Source organism: Diceros bicornis, chromosome 19 (genome assembly GCF_020826845.1).
Source record: "Diceros bicornis minor isolate mBicDic1 chromosome 19, mDicBic1.mat.cur, whole genome shotgun sequence".
NCBI lineage: Eukaryota > Metazoa > Chordata > Mammalia > Perissodactyla > Rhinocerotidae > Diceros > Diceros bicornis.
Genome location: NC_080758.1, coordinates 11,453,759 through 11,474,476, shown reverse-complemented (window position 1 = coordinate 11,474,476; position 20,718 = coordinate 11,453,759). Strand labels below are relative to the sequence as shown.

Genomic DNA, 20,718 nt, shown 5'->3' with positions numbered 1-20,718 from the left:
GTGGGCGCAGGTGCGCGCTTCCTATTGGGTGTGGGCGGGGCGCGAGCCGCGGAGGCTTCCGCGCAGGCTGCAGGTGAGCGCGCGCACGCGCCGCGGCTCCCGCCCGGCTCGAGTGCGCGCGCGCGGGCTGGCGGGGGAGGCGGCCGAGAGCGAGGCTGCGGCCCCGTGCCCTCTGCCCCGCCCCCTCCTCCTCCTCCGCCTCCGCCCCCTCATCCTCCGTCGCGGCCGCCGCCGAGGCCCGAGGGAGGGAGCCGCGTCCCCGCCCGCCGCGCCTGCAGTCCGACCCTCGGTCCCGCCGCGCGAGGAGCCAGCCGAGCGGAGCTGTGCGCCGAGACCGAGCCGCGGCCGCCCCGCCGCAGGTGCCTGTGAGACGCGCCCGGGCCGCAGCGCGTCCGCCGCCGGCCGCGCGCTCGCTGCCCGCGCTCCCGCCGGGCGGCCCGGCCTCAGCATGAACCGCGGCCACCGGCCCGGGGCGGGCGGCGGCTGCCTGGGCACCATGGAGGTGAAGAGCAAGGTGCGCGGGGCCCGGGCGGGGCGGGGCGGGCCGGCCGGGGGGCCGGGGAGCTGCCGCGGGGTCGGGGGCGGGGCGGGGCGCGGTGGCGCGGCTCGCAGGCGGCAGATGGTGGATGGTGAACTTGCGGAGAAGGGGCTAGGGAGGGGCCGCGTGTCTGCCCCTGCCCGGGTGCGAAGACCGGCGGAGCGCCTGATCGCGGTCCTGGTCGAGGACGGGAGGAAGGGCCGGGGGTCCGCGAGGGCGGGAGGCTTGGAGCGCGGCGTGCAGCGAAAGGTCGGGGGGGTTCTCCCTCCCGGCCTGTGAGTACGAGGTATTGGAAACACCCGTTCCGCAAGATGTTCCCCCTCTCTGGGGTGCGGGAGTGCATCGAGTGGGTCGCCCAGGGACGGAAAGAGCGCTTTTAAAGTTAGCTTTGCCTCTTGCTGGGGATTTTTCTAGCACTAACTTTGGTATGCATTTAATCTAGAAAATTAACGCTATCGCCTTTCCTTCGAGTAGCACTTTACAGTTTGGGTCTGGATGCTCTTTTCATTCCATCCTGCCACCTTTTCACATCAAGTGTTTTCATTCTAGGCCAGCGGTATGCCAATCTGCTGATAATTACGTCGGTATCTACTGAATTCCTAAATTGCAAGGCTGTCTGAGCAGGAGGATAGTCTGTGGGGATTAGTTCGGGAATGCTTTCCAAAGGGGGTTTTGAACTGGAATTTGAAGGTGATCGGCAGCCACGGGAACATTTTCAGTGAGCATTTCATGAATTGAAGAGCCAGAGGGAGCTTAGATAATCTAGTCTGTTTCTCCAAGAAGACAGAGGCTCAGAAAGGTTATGACTTAGCCAAGCTCTGCTTTTATGATGAAATCTTAAAGCCTTTTTTACAGAGTAACTTTTAGGCGTATAGAATACAAAAGAGAGGACATTGGCTGGGCCCTGAAAACATTTGAAATAGAGTTGGGAAGACCAAAACACATAAAAGAGTAGGAGAAAAGTAAAAGCATATCAGCTTCAAAAAATGGAATATCATTGAATGTGTACTTAGGGAGAATGCAAAATCAAGGAGTGATTTTAAGTGATAGAGTAAAGCTCCCCGCAGCCTGTGGTAGAATGGTTTTTATTATCTGGAATTGATAAGCAAAGTTCTGTAAGTTGCTGAAACTGAGATTATTCCTTCCAGAATATCTACATTCATTTTTAACATCATTTTACAGTGTTGTTTGCAACTTAACTCATGTATCAGGAGAGGCAGTAGTTTCAGAACCCATTCGGTTTAATAAGAATAGAAATGTAATGATAGCAATTTAAGCAATATGCTCTGCCCTGTGTCCTCTGTGGAACTGCCATAGCAAATTGAAGTGACATCGTTGAACTGAGAGATAAGATGACTCAAAATGTATAGAGGTTTTCCCTTAGCAGTGTAGTGGCGGTAGTGGTTCCATGCCCAATAGTTGAGCCTTGTCGTGGCATTTCTGTAATACATTTACTTTGGGCTTGTGGGAGTTGAGGTTAAGAAAAGAAAAACACTTGTGATATTGCGTAATCTTAAAATTCAGTTTGTGGTCCTAATCTTGGTAGTTAAGCCTCTAATTTTTTTATCATAAGAAAACATGAGTAGGGATTTTAGGTGCACTGATTAATACAGTCAAATAGTAATTTATCTCTCAGACTAGGAAACCTTGAGCACTTGGGGACTGGAATTGCAGGCTTTCTGCCCTTCTCTTCTGTCATCTGATCTGTGAATATTTCCCATACTTATGTCTAAACTACATGTTATATATTTGACCTGCCATACTGCGCTTTTAGTGAACCATGTCTTGTAAGAGAATCAAGGCAGTCTGAGAACCTGCACCGAATGAAGTGTGGTCCCACTGTTCTAGCTGTTCATAAATAGGCTCAGTATACGTATTGTTTCTAGGGTGTCTGTGATACCTCACGTTCGAAATATATATTGTTGATACATTTATTTTTAGTGGATTAAATGAAACACTTGTCATCTTGACCATTTGAAATACTTGGTCAGATGTTGGAAACAGTATTTCCCTTTTCACTGCTTTAATGATGTCACAAGCTTTTTACAAAACTGGTGGCTAAGAGATCGTAACCACAACTAGGTGATGTGCAGATTCACATTTCAGAATCTCTTTTTCTTCTGTAGAGAAAACAGTAGTATGAACTTTATTATCTTTGCTCGTGGAAGGGGAGATGGTACAAATAATCAAAGTAATGGATAATGCAGAAGTAACTATAGTTAAATTGTGATACCAGCTACCGTGTCACTTTTCTTTGGTAACTGATTTATCTTGTTTCTCTTGAGTCGGGAGTTCTTAATCAATCATCAAGGTGGTGTCCTTTAAGAACCTTGGAACAGTCTTTGAGCTGTACGTTTCCTAATTATTTTTCCTGGGCAAACAGGATATTCAAATAAAGTTTGCATTTCTACAGTGTACCCACATCTTGGGAGAAGGGTGTCCATACGCATTCTGGGTGGCCAGGACAAACTAGACCAGCCTAAAAAAAGTTGTAAATGGTTTACATAGTGAAGAATTGTTGATTGGGTCTTAATTTGATCTCTCTCTTCCTGTTTTTCTTGATGTAGTGAAAAGTTCTCTTCATCCTCTTGTTGTGCTACAAGAAGCATAACAATTTCTCTTGTTGTTTTTCTGCTAACGTTTGCTAAAGGGCACATCTACGGTGAAGCCATACAGTTTTCCATTGTTTCTATCATAACATTTAAGCAAGAGAAAAAAATGCTGAGCAAAGAATTTTCATCCAGAAGCTTTAGCAAAAGCATTGAAGCCCAGAATGTTCAATTATTAGATGTTGCTCCTGTTTATGTGTCCAGGGAAGTGATAAACCCTGGGATGAATCAGAAAGCCCTCAGAACTTGGTGATGTGATACCAGAATAAGGAAAATGGAGGAGAAACTATGACTTTTGATAACATCATAAGACTAACTCTGATAGGAAGGGTGTTCCCGAGTTTTTATTTACTTTGAAACGTGAAGGTGTGACTAAACTTCTTGGGCGATTTAGGTATGAGTCACCTTATTTTCTTGACAAATGTTAGTGTTTATAATTCAGGAATGTGTTTTGGAATCTTTTAATTATTTATTAGAGGTAAGAGGTGGGTTTAGTGAGTTTTAATTTTAATTTAAAACTGGTGAGTTGTGTGGGTATAAGCAAGGCAGATGGACTTAGATACAGCAAAAGCAGTGAGTCCAGATGTCCCGGAGGGTCCTTGGGAAAATGAATTGACATTTGTAACCTGCTCAGGTTATTCTGATAGGGACTTTCCCTGCATGATGCTTAAGGCTATCTTAGTGGTACATTAGTATTTCTTGCTAATAATAGATATTTAGAGGGAAAATGAGTTTAGTGGTCAAACACACATGGCAAACATTTGTTTAAAAATTCTTTTTAAAAAATCCACCGCAGGACTTAACCAAGCCTTTGATATCTGGTCCCCACAGTGATTCCTAGGCGTGTGGTTATAGTTATGTAGCATTTCCCAAACTTATGTGACTGGGACGCTTTTTGAGGAAGGCTGATTAACCTGTCTGAGGTTTCTGCATTTGAGGAAATGCCATGCTAGTCCCACGGTAAGTCACAGATCCTGTTTGTTATGGACTAGATGAAGCCAGTCCTTAGTGTCGAGTAAGAGCCACTTTAATAATTCGTCATTTGGAGAGCAGAGATGTGATTCTAGAGTAGTAAGGCCGACCTGAGAATCAGAATTGTGATGATAAATATTGGCCATGATGGAGGTGCTATCATCTCTGTTTATGTGATCCTTTAATACCTCACTGAAGTAATTATTCCCTTCACCCACTAATTGGTGAGCTTCTGTGCAGGCCCGAGCCTTTCAGTCTCTAGGGCCTAGCACTGTGCCAAGCACATAAACACTCCTTGTGTTAATTGGGTGGTTGGAGGACATATATTTGATGTATTGATAAAGCTGCTTTTTTCAGCACTAACACAGAGAAGATGCTTCTCATCTCTAGACCTATTTCTTATATGGTGTACTTCCATTTTCATCGTAGCCTAATACCAAGAAGCTCAAAGTCCTTTTTGTATATGTTGCTGTTCTTTCTTGCCATTTCCTGTGAAATCGTAATTGCCTTTATGGGGGAGGAAACTTAGATGCTTTTTGCTAACGGTCAAAATCAGATCTTGGGCACGTCTGCATTCCCCCGCGATGCACTGAGTGAGGAGAGTGCTGCTGTCGGGATCCGAGCCCCAGGCAGGGTTTGAGCTGAGTCACTCGGCAGGACAGTCCCCAGTGAGGCGCAGGGACCCCAGGGGTGGAGTTGAGGCTGCGTCTCTTAAAGGGAGTGCCCTCCAGAGATGCAGCAGTGAGAAGGCACGTTCCTCCACCTTTCTTAGGCTCTTTTATCTCCAGATAAATGAGCTTTCTCACAACAGACTGTGTCACTAGAACTTTCTTCTTTATTAAGGGAAATACTGTGCCTGCTAACTTTTCTATGGCATGCATTTTAAAATGGGGCCCTGTTACTTTTGTTTTTTAATTAATACGTTTATTATATTTATAGTTTGGAGCTGAATTTCGTCGGTTTTCACTGGAAAGATCAAAACCTGGAAAATTTGAGGAGTTCTATGGATTACTGCAGCATGTTCATAAGATACCCAACGTTGACGTTTTAGTAGGCTATGCCGACATCCATGGAGACTTACTGCCTATAAATAACGATGATAATTACCACAAAGCTGTTTCAACGGCCAATCCACTGCTGAGGATTTTTATACAAAAAAAGGGTAAGTACCACTGTTTAGGAAAATTGTTTTAGAAACAGAAGTAGTTTATTTTCCTCATTGATGGAATACACAGACTTTGCCACAAACTTAATGAATAGACGCTTTGTGTGAGTCTTCTTACCATATCGTCTAACAAATGGATTAAAACATTTGTGATATTGTTGGTTTTATTAATATCTTTATATGTCACTAACTGTATTTTAGAAAAATTCGTGTTTTTAATTACTTTAATTGTAACATCTTAGATTTTTTTAAATAGAAATTAGGAATTTAGTGCATCTTCACTTCATTGAATGGAATTTTGTCCATTCAGAAAGATATGGTAGAAAGAGTATGACTTTGGAGTCAGAGAAACATTCTAGTTTTTTGGTGGCAACCAACTTTCCAGTGCTGTGTACTATTTAATAGGTATCTGAAGGAAAGTCCTTCATCCTTCGTGGGTCTCAGTGTCTTTGTCTGTAGGGTGAACATATTATCTCATAGGATTATTGGGAAAATTAAATGAACTAAGTGCAGCGTCCCAGCACACAGTAGGCATCCAGCTAATGTTTTCTTTCCTTTCTCTGTTAGGCTGTTTTTCAGAGGAATAAAAACTAGTTAATTGTCTAGAAAATTAGATAGCAAGTCATTATTTTGGAGGAATGTAACCATTGATATTAGTCTTGCAAAAGAACATTTGAAATAACCACTCTATATGGCAAGCATTTTCAAATGTATTTTGAGTCCTAAAACTTATTTTTTTTTTTTTAACTTTGTGGGCTCCTCCATGTGTGTGTGTGTCTGTCTGTCTATCTGTGGGTCTATGTGGCTCTCTCTGTCTGCACATGGACATAGTGTGTGCCCTTTATTCCTTTGTCTTTGGTGAGTGAAGAGTTTGGAAAGCCGAGTGAGAGCAGCGAGCCCGCTTACTTTGTGGGCTCCTCCATGTGTGTGTGTGTCTGTCTGTCTATCTGTGGGTCTATGTGGCTCTCTCTGTCTGCACATGGACATAGTGTGTGCCCTTTATTCCTTTGTCTTTGGTGAGTGAAGAGTTTGGAAAGCCGAGTGAGAGCAGCGAGCCTGCTTTGGGTGGGATGAGTAAAGCCTTGCTGTGTTTGTAAACCAGCCCAGACTGTAGTCTGAGAGAATGGGTAAGGATTACCCTCGAAGGTGAAACTTGATTTCCAATCAGTTGATAAGCATTGGACCACTCCCAGCGCTTTGAAATGCCATTGATGATGTATCTTTGCTTTTCTGGGTTTGGAGGAATTAAAGTCCACCCACAAATAAACCTCCAAGGGTAACTTATATCTGTGTATAGCACTTGACTATTTACAAAATACTTAGAAACGCACAAATTAAATTTTCCCAAAGACTCCTGAGATGGATTTCATAGATGTGTAACAGGAGTGTGGTACAATTAGGGTCTTACTTTGGGAAGATTAATTTGGCTGTGCAGGATGAACTGGAGTGAGCAGCAGTCTTAGAGGAGAGAGCAAGGTGCTGAAGAGACGGCCAGGAAGCCACCCCAGTAGAGGAGGTGGGTGAGGAGAGTAGCAGTGGACGATAAAGGGGGTATTGGAGAGTCCCTGGGCTCCCTGCTGGATGGTGTAGAGTTGAAGAGGAGTCCAGCAGAGAATGGCTTTCTGGGTTGGAGCCTGATGGCTGGGGCAGTGCCGTATACAAGCAGAATTTGGAAGAGAGATTGACTTGGAAGAAAATTGGTTTGGTTTTAGGACAGAAAACCTTATCTGGCAGGTGCCTTTCAACCATGCCATGTAGAAAATTGGAAGTGGGAGACTCGAGCTCAGGGTAGAAATGCAGAGGCTGGTCAGAGAGAGGTGAAAGGCTGCAGAAAAATGAGAGTTGGAATTTTCAGGAGTAGACCTGAGGACTAGCTGAGGTGAAGACCAGGGATAGACCTCTGGAAAGCTATGGATAGAATGTTGGAGAAGAAAGAGCAGCAGTAGAGGAGAGAAGGACAAAACATTTGAGTGGAACTTGTCATTTTAAGCAGAATAATTTAAATAATTATTGTTAAATAGTAGGCCTTTTTGATGTTAGCAGTTGTAATTTTCTTAAAAATTTAGTTGCTCTTTGGAATGTGTATTCAAATGTAGAATGACTACTTTTTTAGACTACTGCCATCTGACAAAATTTTGTTGGATTATCCTCTTTGTTAGAAAGATTTAGGAGGTGGATTATGCCACCACGAGTTTTTGTCACTGGAATTGTAACGCTTACATGATCATGGGGTTAATCCTAACATCTTCTAAGGATGGTTATCTCCTGCTGTTTCCATTTCAGACGTGTTTATATGTGAACAGAAGTTCTCTTTGTCATAGAGGGAAACATCGAATGCAATTAATAACCCTTAGAGGGCTGGCCCCGTGGCTTAGCGGTTAAGTGCGTGCGCTCGCTGTTGGCGGCCCGGGTTCGCATCCAGGGCACGCACCGACGCACCGCTTCTCTGGCCATGCTGAGGCCCACATACAGCAACTAGAAGGATGTGCAGCTATGACATACAACTATCTAGTGGGGCTTTGGGGGAAAAAACAAATAAATAAAAATTATTAAAAAAAAAAATAGCCCTTAGAATTTGATTTAGAAATAGGCAGTCCATTCAACTTTTTAAACTTTTGTTTTCAAAAATATAAACTTAATACAAATATGACTTAAGCAAAAAAATGAAAGTAAGTTTTGGTCAAGTCATTCCTGCTTAAAACCTTCCAGTGGCTTCCATCGCATCCAGAATAAAACCCTTCCTGACTGGCCTTCACAACCTCCTCTTCCTGCATTCCCTGCTCCCTCCACAGCCAGCCTCGGTGGCTTCCTTTCTGTCCCTCCGGCTTGGTGAGCTTGCTCTGTCTCTGGGCTTTTGGACTTGCTTTTTCTTCTGTTAAGAGCGCCTTGCCCCCGGCTCTGCGGTGGCTGCCTCCTCATCCCCCAGATCTTAGCTCACGTAACTTCCGCAGAGGGGGTTTTCTGACCAGCTGAGCGAAAGCCCCCCACCCGCCCGCCCTTACCAGATTACCCTCCAAGGTCCTGGAACTACCTGATTTAAGTACAAACTGACTTGTTGTCTGTCTTACGGACAGTGCCCAGTGATTCATGCTGATAGTTTTTTTCTTTTAAACAAAAATCAACTGATGCTTAAGTAGAAAGTTGATTTTCTGTAAACTTTAATGGACATTAAATTCGGGGAAACTAATATAACGCATGACATTAAATATAGTTACATTTTACTACTTAATTGCAACACATTTTCTGTTTTCTTGGCTTGTTGATTCCGATTTAAGAATCAGCAGGGCAGCAATTACGCTAGACATGGTACTGATTTTTAAAAAACAAATTTCAAAACCATTTTAAATTTTAAAACCATGTCATCTTTTACAGTCTGATACACTCTGCTAAATAAAGTTTCTTTGAAGTGAAAGCTTACAGTTGAATGCATAAACTGCTTTATAGCCCAAACTCAAAGATAGTGTTGTTGCATGTCTTGAAAAGTTTTGTTTTATAATAATTGTTGTTAGAAGAAAAACCCTATACTCTATTTCTAGGGCTGTTATCATGGAAGTAAAAACAAAACTAAAAACCTGATATCTTAGAAGTTATTTTCAGAGAGAGGATTCCCAGGTCTTGTGCCAACACCCATGCCCTCTTGGGGTCTAGCATATCCTCATTTATTTGGGGGAAGGAGAGGAGAAGGTCCGGAGGAGAGTTTTCCTTCTCTTGTTGTATACGTTATTATTTGCAGTAAACAATTTTAGAAAATATTTAAAGGTTGTACCTTTAAAAAATACTCAGGTCATTCCTGCAGGCTTGGAGTACAGCCAGGGAAATGTGTATTTTTTAAAAGCTTCCCCGTTTGCATGGTGATCAGCAAAGTCTGGGGTCGGTTGATGTGCACAGGCTCCTCGCCAGATCTGAGCAGAATATCTGCGCCACGGCTTCTTGCTGTCTCACCGTCTGCTTTGTATGACATCAGACAGATACGTCGGCATCTTGGATTTATTCAGAGGAGTTTGCTGGAAACACTAAAAGGGCCTTGCTTTAAACAGTGTCTCGCTTAGGACCTGGCCTGGTGGCCCGGACACCTGTAACTGGGCAGGCACCTACCTCGTCTCTTAGAACTTCACTGTGCAGGGGACATTATTTGTAGATGTATTTTAAGGTTATATTTTAGTGAATCAGGGTTTAATTTCTAAGGGATATACATTTTATTAGTACATTGTAAAAAATAGTTTAACAAAAGGTTATGGCCCTAGAAATTAAAAATTAATAAAAAGAAATTGTGGAGTAACATCTGAGAATATGACACCAGTTGATCATGATGGAAACCTGGTTGTCACCAACCAGGTGACACATATCTATTTTTAGTCACCAAGCCTGTGAACACTATGTTCTAATTATTTTTCAAATTTATTTCCTTTGTCTCCACTGCCTGTGCTCCAGGCCGATACCATCCTAAATTACTACATAGCCTCCTGTCTTCCCCTCAGGTCCTTTCTCCAGCTGCAGCCAGAATGAGCTTTATAGAAAAACCAAAATCCTTGGTTTTCTTCCCATTGCCTTAGGCTGAAGTCCATAATCCTTAATGCTTCCCCGGAGGCCTTGTTTGTCTGCAGGGCCCCTGGCTGCCTCTGACTTGGCTCTTGACTCCTCCTCCTCCCTCCCCGCCTACCCTTCGTTTTCATCAATTGAACATCGTCTGCCCCATTCTGCTCTTCTCTGTATTTGTTGTATCCTGTGCCTGGAATGTTCTTCCTTCCCTTCTTCCTGATTAGCTGCTGGCTTCTTTTCCAGTCTCAATGCAAACCTTACTTCCCTGGAGAAGCCTTGCCTTACCCTGCAAACCAGGCTGGGTTCCCATTTACATACTCCCACAGCACTGTATCCCCCCCAGTTCTTGGCACCTTTGTAATAATTTAATTGTTTGAAATTATTTGTTAATTGCCATCTCCTTTTTTAGACTATAAGCACCATGAAAGCAAGTACCTTACCTGTTTTGTTCACTGAATCTGCAGCACAGAGCACAATGCCTGGCCACGTAGTAGATGGTCCATAAATAGTGATTGATTTTTGTTATATTAGGGAGTGAAGGGGTCTGCAAAATTTGAATATTGCTTTAAGTGATGTTTAGTCCTTTTAGAGTTGCCAGATCTATTTCATTTAATCATTTTGGCTTAGAACAAGGGTTGGCAAACTAAGGCTTCCTGGCTGTTTTTGTAAATAAAGTTTTCTTGGAGCCCGGCCATATGCATTCCTTTCTGTGTGGCCTATGGCTGCTTCTGCAGCAGAGACTGTGTGACCTTCGAGGCCTAAAATATTGACTGTACAACTCTCTGTGGAGGAGGGTTGTCAACCCTGGATCAGAACGATTTCAAGCATTATTCCATTCTTCCCTGTCTTCCTACTGAACTTCGATTGGGTCATAATCTTGAACTTTCTTGATGACTCTGCCGTGAACTGTTACTGTACAGGGATGCTAATGGGGTTTGTATAAAGCTCTTTTTTTTTTTTTTTTTTCCAGATTTGCTTTTTATTCATTGTAGGCTTTTGTTTCTTGTATCTATGCCTGCCTCTCCCTGGTGGACCCGTACCCCCTACTCTGAATCTGTGAGTTAAGACACTCTCTGAACTAAGGGATGACATAACCAGGCTTTTCAGAATCACTGTTTAAAGAGTAGGAGGTTCGGGGGGGGGGCCCTTCAGGGCCCCGATGTGAGTAAAGCAGAGGAGCTTTCTGTGTGTAAGGAAGTGGCACATCCAGTTTGGCTGCTCGGGGGCGTTCTGGATGGATCCCTGTCCGTTCCAGTTAGCTGAGGTTGTGGGCTGAGGGGCAGGCATGCGGTAAGTGAGGTACTGCTGGGTGAGCCTGTATCACGTACTGTTTATGCGAGTGGAAGGTTGCTGTGAACCAGGTTTCCAAACTTTCCATCTCATTCTGAATTCAGTGCTTTGGTACATTCTCAGGTAGAAAGTCACCTCCCGTTCCCGGTGGACATTCACCTTTACACTTCAAACTAGCACCCTGCACCCTGGCTTTCTGCCAACATATTTCTTTTCCCAGTGGCTGGAAACTGATTAGCTAGATGGGAGAACAAAGGTGCCTTTGTGCTGGGGCATATTGCTTTTGAGAATTTAGCAGAGAGCATTCAAATGGAGTCTGGATGCGATGCCAAATTATGCAGATTTGGGGGTTTTTTGGTCAGGTTTCCCATGAATAGGTATGTAGGCAACTTGATTCTCTTCTCAGTTTGTATGGTCTGGAATTTCCCTTATAAATATTTTGTAGGCTTTCTTAATTGATTGTTTTAAAATGAAAGTATATAATTTTGAGAAAACACATTCAGCAGAAGACTATTGTTGATAGATTTTTGGCCAGATTTTGCCAAAAAGATTCTTGTGTCAATAGCTTTATTTCCAAAGCCAAATGATAAATTTCTGTCTCTGTAAGAACACAGTGTAATATTTATCTATAAATGAGGACAAAATTAACCCTGGGGAAAAAAATGCAAAAAATAAGATACCCTTAGTCTTGTACATTTATCTGAGACTAGCTTTTGAAGAATGTTCAAGCAGCATGAGAAAAGAATACTGAAGTTCTCTGTGCTGTGACACAGGTTGACACTTAACATTCATTATGTGACTTTGTAAGCTGTTGGCCTAGTCAGAAGACCTGGGTCCAGTCTTTTCTGTGTCGGTTACTGTGTACCCTTAATTTCCTGGTCTGTGGGGTAAAGATGATAATACTCTTATCAGTAGGGATAGTTCGAGTCGAGGGGAGAACACGAACTGAGCCCTGCGCCAACGCAGTGCGGTGACGTCACTGTGATCTGTAGCAGTAGCTGAGACCAGGATTCTGAACTAGGTCTTCTTTTTGAAGGGGGAGGATCTTTAGTCACTTTTATTGTTACTAAATACTTTTTTTATCCTTGAAGATTCTGACATTTTAGTTTATTCCCATTCCAGTTATTTTTGAAACATGATTTCAACTTTTGTGCCTGCTGTTGATTTCATTTCCTTTTCTACCTCATTCCCTGATGAGATGTTTTGTTTGTTAGGCTATCTTCCCTCAGCAGTGGGATTTAAGAATATCTAGTTTTAGGTGCCCTGTTTTCCCTTGGTTTACATCAGAGTTTGAGAATGAATTCAACCCCCAGATGTTTATTTGGCTCAAACAGGTTTTTGTTCTTGTTATTTAATTGGGTGTCAGCATTTAAAACTGGGAAGATTTTTACCTAAAAAACAAGACTCTGTGGCAAATGGGCTTTGGCCACACAAATTCCTGCAGTCTGTGGAGAGAAGCTGCCTGAAGGAGGAGCTGCTGTGGCCTGCAGTGGGGCGGGAGCTCCCGGTTTGCCAGAGTCCTCACCCACCGTGTGTCTGTGTCGTTCTGAGACAGACTGTCATTGCACTTGATGGTTTCACACAGTGAAGAAAAAAGTTAAAAATCTTATGCATCAGCCTCTTTCCAAGTGGGAAAGGGAAAGATTAAGAACTCCCTTGAAAAAGTGAGGGGGAGACTGGTTATTTGCAGAAGACCAAAATTCCTGTGTTTGATATGCATTTGTTTAATTATATTGTCATTTAATGCATATTATCTGCTTCATTTAATCCCATTATCTGCCCAGCCCTTAATACAGGTATCTGAGCTTGTTGTCTTGATTTACCTGGCAATCAGAAGTGTCCCATTTCATGCGAGTTGAATGTGCTAAACATGCAAATTGGAGGTTTTTTAAACAAATGAAGGAAAAATACATTTTAAGTACCTTGTTTAAAATGATGTTTAAGAATGTGTTTGTAAGACTCAGAATTTCATTTGCCATACTTATTGTTGTTCAACAGTCCTTGAGCTCTATCAACGTAGCATCGACACTTGGTAATTTTATGATGTGGACTTGAGAGGGCCACCTTGTGGTTTTTCTGGTATAGCGTATCTTACTGCACTGCATTTTGATCTGGTGAGAATAAGCTAATATTTAACTAGTTTGTTTATGTACCAAATACATTGATTATCCTTTCTGTACAGATTCAGCTGTAGATAAATGGATGTTTTTAAAACAATTTTATAATGTTGTAAAATTCTATAAATGTTTTTACAACATTTCTATTTTATTTTATTTTTAAACAGAAGAAGCAGACTACAGTGCCTTTGGTACCGACACATTAATAAAGAAGAAGAATGTTTTAACCAATGTATTGCGTCCTGACAACCATAGAAAAAAGCCACATATAGTCATCAGTATGCCTCAGGACTTCAGACCTGTGTCTTCCATTATAGACGTGGACATTCTCCCAGAAACGCATCGTAGGGTTCGTCTTTACAAATACGGCACTGAGAAACCCCTAGGATTCTACATCCGGGATGGCTCCAGTGTCAGAGTAACACCACATGGCTTAGAGAAGGTCCCAGGGATCTTTATATCCAGACTTGTCCCAGGAGGTCTGGCTCAAAGCACAGGACTATTAGCTGTTAATGATGAAGTTTTAGAAGTTAATGGCATAGAAGTTTCTGGGAAGAGTCTTGATCAAGTAACAGACATGATGATTGCAAACAGCCGCAACCTCATCATAACAGTGAGACCAGCAAACCAGAGGAATAATGTTGTTAGGAACAGTCGGACTTCCGGCAGCTCTGGCCAGTCTACTGATAACAGCCTTCTTGGCTATCCACAGCAGATCGAACCAAGCTTTGAGCCAGAGGATGAAGACAGTGATGAAGACGACATCATTATTGAAGATAACGGGGTGCCACAGCAGATTCCTAAAGCTGTTCCTAATGCTGAGAGCCTAGAATCATTAACACAGATAGAACTCAATTTTGAGTCTGGACAGAATGGTTTTATTCCTTCTAATGAAGTGAGCTTAGCACCCACGGCAAGTGGCACAAATACAGAATTTGAAACTCGTGCTCCAGATCAAAAGCTCTTAGAGGAAGATGGAACAATTATAACACTATGAAACCATTGTTTCAATGTTTTCCGAGTGAGGATGCCATGGGGACTTGTAAATTTGGCTACTTTAAAGCATATATATACCTCTGAACCAGTGACCTGGAATAGGCATGAGAAAAATAATATTGCAAGCTTAAAGTGTTATTAAAATAGCAGTTTGATAGTTGTTAATATAAACTTTGGTGGGTCAGAGATGAATTTAAGTCTAAAACAAAGGGGCCTTCGCTAATGAAATGCCGCGCTTTTGCTCTCGTGTCTGTTGAGAACTGGCTGTTGGAGCACGTTCTCAGAACCGTGTGAGAGGACCAGATCATTTCCATTGAAGTGGTTGCATATTTACCCTGCTATGCAGAGCCCAGGTAATTTTTCCTTTAACTCTTTTTAAAAATTCTAATGTGAACAAGTCTGCTTCTGTCTTTTGGTACCTTGGGGACCTCAGCTCCTATGTTCCCTGTATTTTATTTTGATTTTTTTAATGTTCCTCTGTTGCTAATTGTAACAAGTAATTTTTTCAAATGCTCTTTTCTCTGATTCCTAAAAAACCAAACCAGTGGACTGTTTTTAGGAGCTGCGTCCTATGTTGTTAAGCGTTGAAGCTGCTCCTGAATTAACAAACTCGATGACAGTTGTTCAGGTTCTTGTTTGTCCATCTTCCAGCTTTTGTATTTGCAGACTCATTCCACGTGCGTCTAACTTAGTTGTAGAAGGCAATCCCATCGACTCGGGTAACGTGGAGAGTCTCCCCAACCCCTTCTCGTCCTCATTCCCAGTCTCATTGGACATCATTCCTTTTGTTTGTGTGTGCGTTTTGTTGGTGTGCTTTTATACTCTTTCAGTGTATTCAAGTAGAGCAAATCATTTTGGATGAAAAATGCACCCAAATTAAGAGACTTTTACACAGGACAAACTTGTGCACTTTTTATGTGAAAAATTTGAGTTTTCCTTAATGGGATTTCTAGGAACACTGTCTACACTTTATGAAAAATATGTAGTATTCACTTTTGACAGGTAGAGTTTATCGCTATTAATTTTAAGAGGCTATTTATCACTTTCCATTGCGTCCACTTAGAACAAGTAGAGAAGAAGGCTGCTAGCTTTCATTCCTCGCCTGGTCTCACTGTACGACGCGCATAAGCGCGCAGTACGCTTGTATGTAGAAACTAAGAAGAGTATGGATACGTAAGTTCCCTATGGCTTATGGGTATTTCTCTCAGAGTTATTTATTGATGAATTTTATGGTAGGCCTGGTATGGATACCTTCATAACAATGTGTGCTATTAAAACAATGAAGAATCAAATGACTCCGTTTTGAAGGATATTTTCTCTGTATGGTAAAAATATAGGAAGCGGTAAAGTCAATTAAGTGAAGATCACTCGACTCGGAATACTTAAATGTATTTTGTGCACATTACCACTGAACATATTATCACTAAACTATTAACTGCACATTACTATGTAATACATTGTACTTTTTGTTGAATTCACCCAAGTTCTTCCACTTATATACCACTATTTTTTAATGGCATTCCAGCTTTAACATTCTGTGAGTTTTATAAATTTGACTCTTGAATGGCAAAATAATGTTAATATGTAGAAGGTTAAATTGCATTTATATTATAAGCGGTGCAGGGGTTCAACATTTTAAGTAAAAATACTTTCACACACTACCTCTCTCTCTCTTTTTTTTAACAAAGTTTTAACATCAGAACTTTTCTCTTGGGGGAACAAATACTTCAGGGCTTGATTTTTTTGTACAAATTTTAACTGTAAAATGCAGATTTGTGTTGTATGTATTCGTGAAAATGGAAATCAGAGCTGCTAGTGCTTTTTATTTTTTATTTTTTATTTTTTATTTTTTTTTTTTTTTGTGAGGAGATCAGCCCTGAGCTAACATCCGCCAATCCTCCTCTTTTTTTTGCTGAGGAAGACGGCCCTGGGCTAACATCGGTGCCCATCTTCCTCCACTTTATATGGGACGCCGCCACAGCATGGCTTACCAAGCAGTGCGTCGGTGCGCGCCCGGGATCCGAACCAGCGAACCCCGGGCCGCCGCAGCGGAGCGCGCGCACCCAACCGCTTGCGCCACCGGGCCGGCCCCTAGTGCTTTTTATTTTAATTCTCCTGCTAAGGGTATACGTCAATGGTGTTTTCAACTAGATCTCTCATTTAAATTATTGGCAAAATAATTGATTACTAGATGTATTGTAAAACCAGTAGATCTTGGTTATACAATAAAATGTCAGTTCCTGGGTAGTCTGAATCAGTTATTTCAAGTGTACCTTATTAACAAAAATATCAGTGGATTCAGCACCAAATTTTGTAGTACTAAATGTCAGGCCTAACTGTGAATTTTGTTCTGTATCTTAAGTAAATTTATGATAATGTTCTCATGAGCTATCAACAAAATATATATACTTTTGTGAACTATGAATTTTCTAATTAAATTTTCCATGCGACAACATGATTTTTACATGAATGATACTTTGTTTAACTATCGAATGTCAGTATTTTACTACAATTTTATTATAAAATGTACATTACCACTAAATGAACTTTGATTTTAAAAATCAAATTAGCTTTAGTTGTATTTTATTTTTTACAAATAAAGATAGACTTGTATAAAGGCTACTTTCTTGTTTGCAAATATATGAAAAGTCACCCAACAAATACTTACCAAGCACCCATGATATAAAATGGGTAGGGAGAAAATTGCTAGATTATAACAAGATTCTGGCTTTTTTAACTTTTAGTTTTTGAAAGATAAACACCAAATTGTATGTACATTTACTGCGACTGTGTGAGCATATGGCTGTGGACTGGAAGAGAGCATTTAAATGAAGTTAATTCTGATGGTGTGAGCGATAAGGCCTGATATCCATCCAGAGTTACCGTTTGCATTGTTCAAGATTATCTGAAACTAGAAAAAAAAAAGTTTCTAATGTGACAGTTGATCTTCTGAAATTCAAATTCATTTGTTATCCTTTTTATCACTACCCTATATGGTATTGCCTGTATGGATTGAACTCAGTTTATACTGAACACGTAAGAGGCCCGAGATACATCAGGCCCTCTTCCTGAGCCATTTGGAATCCCAAGTTAGTCCCCCATCATTGGCTTAGTGGGTCTCCACACTAACTTTTTTGTGTGTGTGTGAGGAACATCTGGGTAAAGAATTAAATATGATTCTGAGGAAAAATCAGAAGTCACAGAAATTTACAAAGAAAAGCTAGCCCCTCTGTTCTGGATGTGTGCCTTCAGGTGCTCGAATCAATGCTTAGCGGCAACTGGTGGTGGTTTGATTTTCCCATCTTGTAGATTGATAGAAAGTTTAATTGTGGGTGATGAGGCTTTAAGAGTTTGTGTCAGTGACTTGAGCAGCCCACCTCTTCTCAACAAGTCTGGGAGTCCCTTCCTTACAGGACACTGGAAGTCTTGACTTTGTTTTGTGACAGCTTACCACTTGGTGATGGCGGCAGTTACCTGCGAGTAAAGCACTAACTAGTTGTGCCTCCTAGCTATAGTAAAATCCCTTCTGTGCTCCTTAAGTGCTCTAATTAGGTGGATGTCTGACCGACTATTAAGGTAGATATAAAGAAAATTAATCTGTTAGATTTAACAATTTAAAAGTCTTCAGTATGTAGTAGTCTACCAAGCTCTTCCCTAAAAACAAGATTTTGATAATATTTTAAAAGATAATATGTTTATCCAGTTATTTTACAAGATGTGATATGTATTTTATAAATTAATAGTAAAATTTACTGGAGTTTGTCTTTTATTTACAAGCTGTATTTAAGTGTTTTCTCATTTTAAAAAGCTCTCTTTTGGAAATGGTATTTATTCTAAAACCAGTTTTCTGCATAGAATAAAGTCATTTTCTACTTCATTATAATGATCTCGTTCATTATAATCCCAAGAGATGGACAACAAAGTTATTTAATACAGTATTAGTTGATAACTTAAAATTTTTTCTCAATCGTACAAATAATACGTAAATTCATTCTTATTTAAAAAAAGGCTAAATTCCTTTTTTGGCCGCCAAGCACACTTATCCATACTGTACTTTGTTATAAAAAGAAGTTTATGTGGCTTCAAATAAGAATGACTATAATTTATAATCCAAATTGGGACACTTTTGACAGTGAATGGGTTTGCTATTAATTATGGCAGGAAAACGGGCACAGACTGGAACTGTCTTGGGTAAGTTGTGAGTCACCCTATTAAAGATACTGTAGTATCGTGGCTTTCAAACTTTTTTTAAAAACTGCAACCACAGTAAGGAATGCATTGAACACTGTGATCCAGTACACAGATATGTGTATGGATATATACGTGTGTGTATGTATGTGTATATCCATACACATATATACATACATATCATTGAAAGTTTCACTCTGTGAAACTTCATTACATGAAAAATGCTCTGATTTTCTATTCCATTTTTAAACATGTTTATTGGAACATCCCAAAACAATTTCAGAATGCACTATTTGAAAAACACTGTGAAGCACTTTGCTTTCCGCTTGAGAGATCTGTCGTGGAAAATACTAATATTTCTTTTCCAAAGGGGGGAAGAAAAGCCCTGTGTTAGTGGCTTTCTTTTATTCTGAAATAATTTCAAACCTAGAAAAGAGCTGCATGAAAAGCAGTTTATACCCTTCACCCACATTATGCCCACATTCGCTTTATCTGTCTCCATGTATTTTTTCTTGAAACATTTGAGAAGTGGTTGCAGAGATCACAGCCCCTTAACCCCCTAAAGACAAGCATATATTCCCTAAGAACAAGGACATTCTCATACATTCCCTTATACACCCACACTTCAGTTATCAAATTCAAAACATTTCACAATGATACAATAAGATGATCTAATACACAAATCATACTAGAATCTCACCAATCATCCCCATATTGTTCTTTACAGAAGATTTTTTCCCTAACCCAGGATCCAATCCAGAATCTTGCATCATATTTTGGTGTCACGTCTCTCTGGTCCCCTTTCCTCTGGAAGAGTTTCTTGGCTTTCATAATATTGACATTTTTGAAAAGTAAAGACAAATGCTTTGTTGACTCTTCTTCAGTTTTGGTTTGTCTGTTTCCTCATCATGAGATTCAAGTTATGCATTTTTGGCAAGAATACTACATGTATGATGTTATATCTTCACTGTATCACGTCAGTTTATTTCAATATTGTTGATGTTAAAAACGCTTTCTAATGGGGGAAAACTATTCTTGTATTCTTATGCGTTGTCCATTATTCTAATTATTCTTAAGCTGATAAACATGAATGGGTACTTATGAAAGACATCTGTTTTCAACATCCGTTTGTTCTATTAATTGTTTTCTAATTGAAGAAACAATAGAAAATGGTGACATGGCATAAGTATTCTTGAGTGTCATCTGCTTAACTGCATTTCCGGACCGAGTGATGATTTTCTCGGGCCCTGAGCTGAACGGAAGGAAAACACCCAAACGAAACCTAAGTCATGCGAGTGCTCGTGTTCTTAGTGCTAATTGGAGGCTCCTGCCTTTGGATTCTTTGGATTATGAATAAACCCAACCCCAACTGCTTAACTAAAAAGAGATTTATTGGCTCACATGGCTGAAAAATCAGGGCTAGCAGTTTGGCACACATATCGTCTAATGGCGCTGTCTGTAGAACTTTCTGCAGTGATGGGAATGTCCTGTATTTGCTGTCCAGATGGTAGTCGCTAGCCCACACGTGGCTACTGCATATTTGAGATGTGGCTGGTGCAACTGAGAAACTGAATTTTTAATTTTATGTCATTTTAATTTATTTATTTAAATTGAAATAGCCACATGGGGCTGGCGGCTACTCTATTTTACAGCACAGGCCAGAATCTCTCCATTTCTTGCTTGTCTTTCCTCCGTTTGCTTTTTTCTCAGGCAAATTACCCCCTTGTGGTGGCAAAAATGGCCTCCAGTATCTCCCGTGTACCTTCTGTCATATTAACAACACACCCGGAAGGGAGCCTGTCCTCCCCACTGGTCACAGCCAAAGCCTCGGGGCCAACTCTCTTTGGCCCAAATCTGGACTGGGTTGGTGAGGGGTGGTTCCTCAATGAACAATCGGGGAATCGGGGCGCTGTCACCACAGGAAAGAGGAAGGAGCACATGAGAGGGAGGGGAACACAGTGGTTGTCACTTGCAGCTTTGTGAAGTATTTGGGGATACATTTTTATAGAGGAGAGTGAAAAGCATAAAGTACTACACAGAAGGTAAATGAGCACAGGGAGCATTCTCCCATCAAAGGAAAATGGGGAAGGTGGAAATTAAATCTGGGGTCTAGTGGCAGTGTTCTGAATTTGAAAGAAAAGTTTAAATCTCATAATAATGACAACATTTGGACTTATGTTTTCAGATATTATTGTTTATTTTGATTTTATTTAACAACCAGTCTGATACAAATCTAAAATATAAGGAATATATAAATCCGATAGAAACTTCAATCTGAAATAGCAGAAAGTTCAGATTTTATTA

General features: G+C 41.0%; 1 protein-coding gene across 1 annotated transcript; it reads left to right on the top strand.

The window, feature by feature from the left end:
• Positions 1 to 229: 229 nt before the first annotated feature.
• On the top strand, positions 230 to 16,050 carry PARD6B (par-6 family cell polarity regulator beta). The gene is made up of 3 exons (XM_058562472.1): positions 230 to 514; positions 5,059 to 5,281; positions 13,398 to 16,050. Exons 1-3 carry the CDS (start codon positions 449 to 451, stop codon positions 14,225 to 14,227), a joined length of 1,119 nt encoding a protein of 372 aa, XP_058418455.1. The 5' UTR covers positions 230 to 448; the 3' UTR covers positions 14,228 to 16,050.
• The last annotated feature ends 4,668 nt before the right edge of the window (positions 16,051 to 20,718 follow it).

Bases quoted from the DNA above. Each gene is read 5' to 3' on its own strand.
- PARD6B (XM_058562472.1), top strand. From the start codon at position 449: ATGAACCGCGGCCACCGGCCCGGGGCGGGCGGCGGCTGCCTGGGCACC. The intron at 515-5,058 runs GTGCGCGGGGCC...TTATATTTATAG, and splicing joins CCATGGAGGTGAAGAGCAAG to TTTGGAGCTGAATTTCGTCG. The intron at 5,282-13,397 runs GTAAGTACCACT...ATTTTTAAACAG, and splicing joins GATTTTTATACAAAAAAAGG to AAGAAGCAGACTACAGTGCC.